Genomic DNA, 12,522 nt, shown 5'->3' with positions numbered 1-12,522 from the left:
GGTTTTGGGGAAAAAAAGGAAAGCTAAATGTAAAAACGGTTTGACTTAAAACTTCCAATGCATAATTTAAAAAGTGAACTTGTGTTTTTGAAATTAGATTTTTCCCCACATTTACAGAACATATTTAGTATCTAATTTCAATGTTTGATATAGATCTGTATGTATTTTTAATCATAGTTATCCTACTGTATTGAAAAATCCTAGCAGTATTTATTAAGAGATAATTAAAGGACTGAATATTATAATTTGCATGATTAGGGCAACATGGCTTTTTCTCCAGCTTTATTAATATTTCTAATATTTCTTTTGTCCTTTAAATCAGGGGTAAATTCCAGTCAATATGCTTTTTCTGTGTAGTAAAACCAATTCTACCACTTCTGTCAGACGCATCTAATTGGATAAACACTTCTAGTCCATTTTGACAAAGACTGTAGACTGAATGTATGCTACAGATCACTTTTGATTTGTTCCTTTTCTTAATTTGAGAGTCATGCACCTTTTCTATTTTAATAACTTGAATATCCCAAAGTGCTCTTGTATGTTCATGTTCAGAGTTTCTTCTGGGCTTGAATTCAAAGGTCTGAGATTTATCAGACGTAAATTTCAGATAGAAAGTAACGCTGTTAGTTGCTTAGTCTTGGCTGTGATCAGGGTAAGCTGTGGGAGTACTCTTTCTTTGTTCCAATAAGGAAAAAACACAGAGTAACTACAGATCACAGATGCCAACAGTCCTATCTTCCAGCTGAGACAGTGATTTGGCATCAACAACCACATATCAAGACACTTTAAGTACCTTTGAACTGGAGTGAAGAAGTGCACAACTGATGACTAGTCTTAGGTAGAAGATAATAGCTAACAGCCTGCCTTTCAACTGGACCGGCTGTAGGGCTCAGACTTGGAAGGGAAGGCCTTGCTTGCCTCTGTCATCCTGCTCCTAGATATTTTCCAGGGTAGGAAAAAACAGGATATTTGAACGGTTATATTATTCATCAGTTCTGGATCAAACACAGTCCTGTCTAAAAGCGAATGGACATCAGACAAAGATTGCTAGGAAGAAATAATATCCAACCCAAATATTATGCCAAATATATTTGCACAGTTTTAAGTCTGGCACTAAACACTTGCCACTTTAAATTAGTACAATCTTACTATGAAATCTCTTTTCCATAAGCATTCCTTGTCAGACCGTTCAAGGGAAATGTATCAGAGATACAATTCCTCAAGTTAATTTCCATTTTTAGCCTGTTTTTATTTAGCTCTCCGTGACTGGAAGCTTGTGCCTCAGAAGCTGAATTATTTTTATGACTTAGTCTAGGGAAACTGATACAGGAATACTTGTCTTTTCTTTAGGGCATTCATAGCAATGTATATTTTAAATTCTATTTCCGGAATTAAACCTCTAGCTTTCCAAGTTAATTTCAAATATATCTTTCAGTTCTAGAACACAATGATTATACCTTTTTGCTTTCATTTATGAGAGCTGAACATTCAGCTAAGATTTTTTTTTAATAAATACAATAGCTGCATTGTTATCTACTGTACATTATAATATTCAGCTAACACATATATTATTGTTCTAACCAGAAATCATTAATCACTACTTTCTATAGATGTTGTTTACCCTATGTATTTATTTTATGTAGAAAATAATATGTATTTTTCTACTGTTCTCTTTCTTGTATTCTCATGTTTCCTGGATATACTGTTCATTCAAACCAAGCCACTGTGAGTCCAAATCATGAAGTATTAATAGATGTTTTTAAAAACGGGCTTGAATTTATGGACAACAGAGAAATTATGCATTTTTATAGTGGTACTATTTTTGAAGACAGAGAGCAAGGTATCATAGTGCAACAAATACTGTCATCTCTAAAACTGAGCTACCAGTTTGTTAAGACACAATGTCCTAAAACGATAATAAGAGAACTCATATGATAAACTACTAAACAACTTCCTAATGGAGTAGTTCAGAAAAAAATCACAGTCTTTCTCAAACAACCACAGGTATTTTGTGTACAGTGTGGTTATGATGCTGAGGTGATGGTGCCTTAAAATCTAGGAAGTTCTGCTCAGGCTTTTAGATTAGAAGTATCTCAACAATGCTTGTTGGACCAAGGAGAGATGTTTTAAAAGCATACATATGAAATTTTCATTCCTCAAATTTCTTGACAATTTCACCTTACTTGATTTTAGGTAATCATGCTTTTATTGCAATATAGCCTCCACATTATTTTTGAGACATTGTGATGTATGCACAACAGTATACTCTGAAGTGTTTTTATTTTCTTCAACACTAGAAAGAAACTAATACAAACTTGGTCTACACACCAAAACTTTCTGATAGCATCCGAATGCTTTTCAGGTATTTCTTTTTTATTTACAGGTTTTGCATCTTCAATAATTTTTTTAAGCTTTTGAGTTTCTTCAGTTTTCCTGTAGTTAACAGCTTTAGTATGTGTTGCCTGTGGTGATGCAAGCTGTTTGAGTCAGCTTTTGTTTTCTGCTAATTTAAAAAGCTGATTTTTTTTTTTTCCCTGGTAGCATCAATGGTAACATTTTATTTGCATACAGTAGTAAAATGCTTTAACTACTTCACACATTGTTATGCATAAGTCACCATTTTTGGTGCCATTTTGGTACCATAGTTTGGTACATTAACTCACTTCTCACAGACTTCAGTGAACTCCTAGTGATAAATCACAATAATAGATTCAAAATAAAAATAAAATAGAAGCGAATACTTAGAGCTTAGTTCTATTTCTTTCTAGAACCCTACAATTTGTTTTTTAGCAAGCTAGAAGGATGGAAACCTTAGCTTTAAAAGAAAAAGAGAGAATATTATAAATTGCTTAACAGAATGAGTTGGAAATATTCAGAAAAATACTAGATTCTAAGGCTTAGAGAAAAATCCAAATAGTGGCAGCATGACAACAGTACACGCAAACAACAAAATCTGCAGAAAATTTATCTGAAAAAGCTGCTTTCTGTTTTTTGTCTGTTTTTTTGACTTAGCTGATCCATTTTGGCTTCTCATAAGTTTGAAAGTTTTCAGGTTGTTTCTTTTCCCTACCGATTTCATATGTGTGTTTCAAATCAAGCAGCCATTTTATTATACTTCCCCTTTCTGCTTTACTTTATTAATGCCTATGGATAGTTTGCTGCACATGAATTTTAGTCAGGAAGTTGTTAATCTGTTCTACAGTGAGAGAGGAAGTTTCTGTTAATGAAATTATGTCACAGACTATAGAAGTCAGTGAATCTGTATTCTAAATTAACTGTGAATTGAGACCAGCATATCATTCAGTGTAACTTCTGAATTACCTGATTGTGTTACCGAAAATCCGGAATAAGAAACTTATCAACACCAATGGGATGTAGATAAGCAGACACTTCTTTATTGCGGCGCCGGGTGCACGGGGGATATCTCCTCCTAGCGTGCGCACCTTGCACCAAAATTAAACTTCTTATATAGAGCTTACACATGCATAAACAAATTATTTCTCGAATATCATTAGCATATTCTTCCCCTATTTCCGATTCTGCGCAATAAAATTTAGAATCATCTGGAAATGAGTCTGGGGTATAATATGGGTAGGTGGTCTATGAGTCGGTGGTCGTGATCTCCCCCTGCCGGAATTACATTTTGCTTAAGTTCACAGTTTCTGGTAATTACCTCATGGTTTCTTGGCAAGTACCCATAACTCGTTAAGGCTGGCCTTCTTCATTCTCATTGACCCAAACCTTGATAGCTACATGCATTCTTCTAGTTGTATGTAAGTAGCATAAATCAATGGGTAGGTCAACTTGTACTTGTTATCTAATTTCTACATGATTCTAACTTATCCCTTTGGTCTTGGTACAGGATTATACAAAGACTTTCATAGCAGCATCTGGTTACTGTACGAGCATACTTTTCATTGAAATATTTCTTATAGCTTTATATTATTGAAATCAATTGCAACCTATATTAATTACAAACTATTGATTAAATTCTAATTACTAAAATTCTAAGTATCAGTAACAATTGCATGTTCTGATTTCAGTGGTTTAGGTTTTTTTTTTTATTTTCATAACTTTGCATAAATTGCGAAAATGTCTGTTTTTCACTGAAGTCTTTGCAAACTTTTACTGTGTTTATGCTAACCTATGTAAAATTAAGATGGTGTCCTTTCTGGGTCACATATCATTAGAAAGCTGTAATATTCATGTAAGGTCAGTTATTATTTTCTGCTCCCAATCTCCTAGCACCTAGTAATTTAAAAGAAAAGAGTGAAAGATTAGGTAAGGTATAGGTGAGCAGAGTGTAAAATAGGGAAATAGAGTAGAAGTCTGGATAATTTTAGAAAATGTAACTCTTAGCAGTTAGGAAATTGTAGCTTTTTCTATTCACCAAAAATGGCCCATATTTAACTAAAGAATTCTGGAGAGCTGTTTGATGTCCAAACTGCCAAAGTTCTACTTGTATATTAAAGATAGCACATCTAAAATAATGAACCATGGTCTGCTTATGTTTCATCTGAAGCTTCTGAAGAAGAATTTTTTTTCTTTTTTTTGATTCTTTGATATTGTTTTGCCAGTGATTTTCTCATGCTATCGAAACTGGTTAACTCCAGTTACCTGTTATATGGCCAGAATTAAGAATTTTGCCTGGCATATTTTAAGGAAAGCACAGTGGAGTCAGTAGGTGGATAATCCTGATTCCTAGCAACAAAGGATTAAGTTGGCTTTTATACTTTAATTAAAAGGGTTTTTTGCATAACTGAAAAACTCTTAGAGGAGTGTTATTTTTATGTATTCAAAACATTTTGAATCCTGTTTCAGGAGCTGAAGGGTCAGTAAAATAATACATTTTGCGTAAAGTAATGGGACTATCTTAAAGTATAGTTTAGATTACAAATATTTCTAGAAGTTGATCCGCTGCCTGGTATTTGTAATTATACTGTATAATGAGAGAGAACTTAACAATTCTTCCCAGATGAACTGCTTGGATTGCAGGTAGATTTATCAAATAATAACAGGCTCATCCAGAAGAATTCAGTGCTACCATGATACCATAGATGAAATTTTATTTTTTGTTAAAGTTGATTAGAGTTTCACTTGTCTTCAACAGGCATAGGATTTTACACTGCACCATTACAGAAATCAAAAATTGATATCAATTTCCTTTTGATAGGATAGGTATAGATGTATTCTTTTTTCTCAAGCATTGTGTCCTGATTTTGACTGGGACAGAGTTAGTTTTTCTTTTTAGCAGTTAGAGGAGTTCTGTGTTTTGGATTTAGTCTGGGATTCACTATGTGAAGAATGTTGATAGCGCACTGATGTTTATAGTTGGTACTGAGACGTCAAGGACCTTTCAGCTTCCTGTGTTTTGCCAGTGTGCAGGAGCACAACAGGCTGGAGGAGGTGGGAGAAGGATCCACAAATCCCCTCATAATTTGAATGTAGACTTAGGATTGAGGGCTAAATTGGCCAATGAGGTATTTCATATCATGCAACGTCATGCCCAATACATAGATGAGGATTGACTGGGAAGTTGGGTATTGCTCCTCTGATGGCATTCTCTTCTGTGGGACTCTCTCTCGGTCTCTGGGAGTTCTGTCTCTCTCTCTTGCTTCCCTCTCTCTCGCTCTCTTGTTGGGTTTCTCACTCATCTGGGATTGCAGTGTTGGGACTTATCTGTTTTGGGGTAAGTCACCTGCCGGGACAAGACAGTTGTTGGTCCCCAAGTGGTGAGCAATTACACTATGCATCACTTGTTTGTGTATATTATTGCTATTTTAATATATCTCTCTCCATTTATTATTATAGCTTTTTTTTTTTTTTCTTGTCTCAACCCACGAGTCTTCCCTTTTCCTCTTTAATTCTCTTCCCTGTACTCCAGGGGTGGGGGAGGGTGACTGAGCAGCTTCATATCGTTTAGTTGCCAGCTGTGTTAAACCTTGACACATTGAAATTCCTAAAGTTGTAAAACCATTTGTTAATCAGGCCAGGAGTCTTTCTGTTGAGAAGTGACCTTTCTGTCTGTCTTTTGTTATTTTCTATTTAGATTGATATCAGGAACACCCAGAATATTGAACTGATGTTTTTCGTGGGAACTTCCTTTTGAAGTAAAATCACAGTAATTACACAAGACAATACTGGTTTATGTTTACTGGAAACAAAATGAAATGTTCCCAACTGACTAAACTGCTTCTCAAAGTGATGCATCAAGAGTGGAATTTCTTGTCCCATTTCTCAAGTTAGCATGGAGTTTTACAGTCTGCACGATTCCAATTTGAGTGATCATTAAAACACACTTTATTTAGCTTTGGGGTTTCTCTTCTTTTCTTTTTCAATGTCTACAATTCTTTTTCAAAAGTACAAGGCATCCAAGATGTTTCCATTAAGTCCTGGGACAGAGGAAATTCTCAGTTGCGTTGGAAGTGAGAGGCGTGATCTTCAGCCTGTCAGACTAATTGTCAAGAGAACATTTGACCATCCGAACCAGCATACTCATTTGTATCATTGTGATTTTTGTCCTTTGCAAAAGATTCTGAGAATTGACTAGTGAAGAGTTTAGGTTTCCAAGTAGCTTTCTCAGGCCTTCTATGCCTATGAGAGAGGTTTGTTTGATTTGAAAAGTCTTTCACTATCCTCAGACAGTAGTGTTGTTTTTTCTTAAGGTAATGAAGCATTATTTTTAAATTACATAATTAGTGGGAAGTCGAGCTATTTGGAAAGGGAAAGATTTGATTCCTTTTGGTGTAAATTAACTGGTCTTATGGTATGCTATCCCTAAGCTAAATTCCACAAGAAATTGGTAGTGGTGCTGTAACATCACCTTTATGAATTCTGTAATGCATAGTTAATGCTCTAGCTTCCCTTAATACTTATTTCTTTTGTTACTTACAAAATAAATAAAAATGTGTAAATTGTTTTGTTACTTTTCCTCAAAATTTTATTTTGAGATGGAGAAACCAGAGTGAATATGGATTGTATGATCTTATTTATGAAGAAGTGAAGAGAAAGGATAATTTTATACTTGATATTTTTGTAGGTATAAGCCTATGCAGAAAGTGGATGGAGTTGGAGATGGCTTCACAGGAAGTGGTCAACAGACAGGCACATCTGTTGAGCAAACTGTAATTGCCCAAAGTCAACATCACCAACAGTTTTTAGGTAAGAAAGCAGGTTTTATACTGCTGTGTAAACAAGTAAGATGAACTTCATCAACTTCTGGCTTAATTTGTTCACAGTTTCAACATACAACAGGTATGAAAGACTTTTCTCTTTGAACGTTATGACCCTTTGGAATTCATATCTTTGTATCATCTTTAAATTTTTTCTTAATCATACTGTAACTGGCAGTGTTCATAATAGCCCTCTTTCATTATGTTTCTTGGAAACAGATGCATCTCGAGTACTTCCAGAGTTTGGAGAAGTTGAAATATCTTCTCTACCAGATGGTACTACCTTTGAGGACATCAAATCACTGCAGACTCTTTATCGGGAGCATTGTGAGGTATTTCCTATAAACCATTTATTTTTTGAAGTTCACGATTTCTGGTGAAGGTCAGTACAAGACAGTAATGCAAAATATATTGCAGCCATTTTAGTGGTGTGTGACTTTCCCTCCCCCAGGATATTTTGCTTATTTAATTGGAAAGGACATTAGTAAAAAGGGTTTTCTGGAGGGTGCCCTTTACAGGGGAAATAAATAATATAGAATAGACACTGAGAATGAAATGTAGTTATGTGTATGTTTTCACAATGTTAGAGAAACTAGACGTCAGATTGTACGTGCAGTTCTTTGGTTTAGTCAACAGGAAATGTAAATCAGGTTAATTTATAATTTTTTACATTAAAAGCAGTAACTTTTTTCTCATTTTAAAGAAAGATTGAGGTGCTTAAGCCACATTTGATATTGAATAATATGTCTTTGAAAATTATTTTTTAAGGTGCTTTCTTACCTTTGTTGAACTATGAAAATGATCAAAATGGCAGCTTTCCTTTGTGTTTGCAGTAGCATTAAATACGTTGTTTTGGTGAATTCCTCTGCTATGTTTACATAGGCCATGCTCATTTCTGGAGGCTGCCACATGTGTGCACTGGGCCTTACTCAAATCCTTGTGCGCTCCAGTTTATAGTGCTGGATAATTTATGGCTATCAAAAGTGTTAAAACAGATATTATTTGTAACTTGAGAAATGTACAGTTTACATTTGCTCCACTACATGATGAAGGAAAAAAAGCTATAGATCTAGTTGGAGTTGGGAGTAGGGGCAAGCTGGGTAGAAGACAATCTGTACTCGTGTTTTATTTTCTCAGGCAATACTGGATGTGGTTGTGAATCTTCAATTCAGCCTGATAGAAAAATTGTGGCAAACTTTCTGGCGCTATTCTCCCTCTGCTCCATCTGATGGCACTACTGTTACTGAACCAAGGTCAGTAAATGTTTATTTTTGCTTACTGCCTCTCATGATAATATGATACAGGCATCAAGTAAAAAAAAATCTTACTGGTTTTACCTGAAGATAAATATTTTTTTTAAAATGCTAATTTTTCAGATTAAATTCATGTTGTCTGGCATTTTTGTATAGGCTGAGTGTATGCCAAAGTGCAGTCTTGAAACAATTGTGTCGTCCATTTTTTAATTTGTTTGAGCAAGTGCAGTAGAGGTGTCTTTTCCTAGTATTCTGTCCAGTTCTTTTAAGCCAAAAGGATCATTCGTACCTCTGCATAATTTATGGGCCTTAGCAGAGCTATAGAGGCACTTTAAAAATCCATTTCCATGTGTAAAATATGTGTAAAGAAATCCATTGCAGAAAGAAGTTATGTTGGGTGTAGTTGAGACATCTATGACATCTTCATAAAAGAATACATTTTAACACCCATTACAGGTTTTTTTTCTGCTATAAGTGTATTGTCATTTATTTGTTTGTTACATTTTTTCACACCAGCAATCTGAGTGAAATAGAAAGTCGACTTCCAAAAGCAAAGCTGATTACTCTGTGCAAGAATGAGTCTATTCTGAAATGGATGTGTAACTGTGACCATGTGATGTACCAGGCTTTGGTGGAGATTCTCATTCCTGATGTCCTTAGACCTATTCCTAGTAAGTAGCACACCTCAAACATTTTGTAAGGATTTTTGTGCATGCATGTGTATTGTGGTGGTGGTCTTATGTGTCACAGGGCAGCTTTAGGAATAAGTTTGAAAGTTAGGATGTATTGGGTATCATTTATCCTTAATTTTGTTGTGTAGGAAGTTGTGCTGAGAGTTGATGTATCCTTTGTATTTTAAAAGTAACTGAGGATTTCAGTGCAGTTGGAAGATCTAGTTTTCAAGACATAGTTTCATATTAAAGGTACTTCTTTCTCTATGTGTTGTATTTTCAGATAAAAATGTTTTCCTTTTACCCTGGCTCTAGACTACCTGATAGACTTAGACCCTGAGCCAATGTGTATTAATGTCACTTAGTCTTTCCACTAAATTCAGTAGTTTTTAGTTTAAACATTACCTATTAAGCTTTGATTAGTCTGAAAAAAAAAAAAATCTTTGTAATACTATTTTTGGACAATTAGTCTTTTATTCCTCATCAATGGCTGCTGAAATCAATTTTAATGACTGTTAAGACAATGAAAAATTAACTCTGAAATTTGTAGTTCAATTTATTATTCCAATCTACTGTTCTTTCTGTCATACATCCTGCATGAAAGAGTCAGTAACTATCCAGCCATTCAACCATTACCAGGAGTACATCTTTCTTTTCAAAGTTAATTTTACTAGAATCCATCGTTTCTCCAGCGGTGTATTGTTACAGCTATTTTTGGTAGAAAATGAATGTATGTGAAAAAAGTTTAACTCCTTTATGAACTCCTCGCATATGTTGTGCTAAATATTATAAAGAAATCATGTTAGCAACCCACTATTAACTTTGTAACTCCTATATATTATACCCTTTCTCTGAAAAAACAGTATTCACTTTATAAAGTAGGATTAATATTTTTTTAAAAATCAGGGCCTTAAGTCACTTTGCAGTTAACAAAGCTTTTTTCATGCTGTGAACACCTCTTCTGCTATAGTGACTCCAGCAGTAGTAAGCATTCTATGAGAATATTTGCAGAAAAGTTTTATTGACTTTTTCCTTATCAGTGAAATAAAATTAGGTTTTATTAAATTATGCATGATACAAAAAAATTTTTTGGAACTGAAAATATATAAAATCTGAAGTTGACCATTTGCAAAGGCAGTTTTACCTTTTTTGTAAGGACAGAGTAAGTAAGAGATTGACGTATTTTTTATTTTAACCAATGTAGAAGAATAAAGGAAAAATGTTTTCTCAAATACGTGCAATTATTGACAGCCAGCCGATACTTGTATAGATTATTTTGCATTAGTTTATATTTGTTGTTCTCCTTTTCTATGTAATGACAATGTAAGTAGGCAGGATGTTATTTTCAGAGTAATATAGTCTATAACAAGTGAATAGGCAATGATAAAAACCCTCATAATTTAATTATAACATTTAATAGGTTGAATTAAATCTCTCTCTTCCAAAAGCACATTATTTTCTGAATAAGAAGGTGGTGCAAACACAGTTTTTCATCAAACCTGCCTTTCACCTTTCTTTTCACTTGCTTGTCCTACACAGCCTGGCAGTTTCTAAAGAAGTTTCTATATGATAGCTCCTCAGCTTATGGTGTCTTCTTGCCTTGTTTCATGAGATACATTGGGCATTGCCAGTACAGAGTTTCAAGAAAATGGGACACTATCATTTCATATCAATAACTACAGGCATCAGGTCCTTTTCATGCTATTTCATTCTTTACAGAATTACCAGTCATATTTGAATAATTCATACCTACTGTGTTTGACATTCCTGTTTTTAGGATGACTATCAGAATTCTCGATGCAAACACATGATCTAATCCAAGGATAAATTCATCTGCCTCTTATTTTGTGAACAGTCGAGTGGTTTTCTGGTCAGAAGTCCAGCCACTGAGCTACCTGTGGAAGGCAGATATTATATTTTCTTATTTTTATGTTTAGGACAAGCTAATGCTTTTTCTAGTCAGCCTTGCTTCAATGATGGTCCATACAAGTTCTCTCTTCACTGTTAAATATTTAAAATATTATTAGTGTTTTAACTCCTGCTTTTTAATTAAAATATCTCCAGCCATTACAAGACAGCAAGAGGAAGGCTTAAGATTGTGCTTACTGGTTGACTATGACAATAATGGAGCTGGGTGAAGTAGACAAATTCATGGTCTTCTGTGGGAAAATAGCAGTTTATAGGAAATTTGGACTCTGTAGATGGAAGAGTACTGTAAATGCTTCATGAAAAGCATATTATGACTTTTTTTCCTGAATAAGTGGTAAGATATTGACAGCAGCTGCTCAAAATAGACAAAATAAATAATTTGGAAAGTGCTTGAAGTAAGCATATGATTTTTTAGGCTTTATCTTTCTTCATGTCTAGATTTTCAGTGTTTTTCTTTTAGAAGAGTCTAACTGTGCTACTCAGCTGCATGATACATATTACTGGAATAGAAAAAAAATTACCACTGAGGAAAAAAATGTTTTATTTTTAACCTCTATGTTAAATTTGTCAGCTGAAATATTTAGTACCCACAGAATGAAGGAAGAATTGCTGTGCCTAAAACAGCAAACTTCCTTTTGCTAAGAAAAGTGAAACGCTATCCATTGAGTCAGGAGTAAAGACCATAATTATCTAATGTCTTTGGCAATGGACCAGAGCTATTATGTTTTAGAATGGACTTTTTGCATCTTCACAAGTAACAGAATGGGCAGTAACAAACTTGCTTGTGAGTTAGTTTATATCAGACGTGGACAATTTATGCTAAACGTATTTCTACACTGTATTGCACAATTCCAGGCAGACAAAAATTTAAAGTACTGGAAAGATTGTAAAGCCTTGTTATTATGAGATTTGCATGTCAGTGTTTTCAGCTGAGAACTCCAGCTTTTTAGGTGCTTATCCAAATCAAACTTCCTATCTGTAACTGCCATTGCTACATCATTTAATGTGTATCTAGTGATGTTTAACTAACTCAGGCCAATTATTATGCACTACACTCACCATGTGATTCTTTGAAAGGGTTTTCTTCTTTTTCTATGGTAGCCAGAGGAACTTAGAAGAAGGCTTTGAGGATGTAGGTACTTAAGGTTTTGTTAATGGCTGGATGTGTACTTAAGGGTGGAGTATGAGAAAAATTCTGTATTTAATATGGTATCTCCAAAGCTTATTAGAAATTCATGGTTGTTCTATACAATACTGATGCCGATTATCTACTTTAGCTGTTTTATTTCTTTGGAACTTAGAATTCCTTTCATTTGCTCCTCTTTCTTCCTAGTTTTCCCAGCCTTTCTTAAGACCTGAGCTGCTTTTCCATGTTTATTTTTAAAGGAAATCAACGTTACAGTGATGCAAATAATTCTGTAATATATAGTTGGGTGAAAAAGAGTAAAAAGCAAATTAGAAGTGAAAAAGCAGTAATATTTTCTTTAAATGTCTAAG

At 34.3% G+C, this 12,522-nt stretch overlaps 1 protein-coding gene across 1 annotated transcript in view; it reads left to right on the top strand.

The window, feature by feature from the left end:
* Window positions 1-12,522, top strand: part of RFX3 (regulatory factor X3) — a 133,819-nt gene that overhangs the window by 112,869 nt on the left and 8,428 nt on the right. The window contains exons 8-11 of the mRNA XM_086629214.1: window positions 7,040-7,161; window positions 7,392-7,504; window positions 8,310-8,425; window positions 8,942-9,096. Of these exons, the coding sequence (XP_086485340.1) occupies window positions 7,040-7,161; window positions 7,392-7,504; window positions 8,310-8,425; window positions 8,942-9,096 (506 nt within the window). The remainder of the gene's footprint in view (window positions 1-7,039; window positions 7,162-7,391; window positions 7,505-8,309; window positions 8,426-8,941; window positions 9,097-12,522) is intronic.

This window comes from Tauraco erythrolophus, chromosome Z (assembly GCF_009769465.1).
Source record: "Tauraco erythrolophus isolate bTauEry1 chromosome Z, bTauEry1.pri, whole genome shotgun sequence".
Classification (NCBI taxonomy): domain Eukaryota; kingdom Metazoa; phylum Chordata; class Aves; order Musophagiformes; family Musophagidae; genus Tauraco; species Tauraco erythrolophus.
This window is presented reverse-complemented; position numbering and strand designations above follow the sequence as displayed.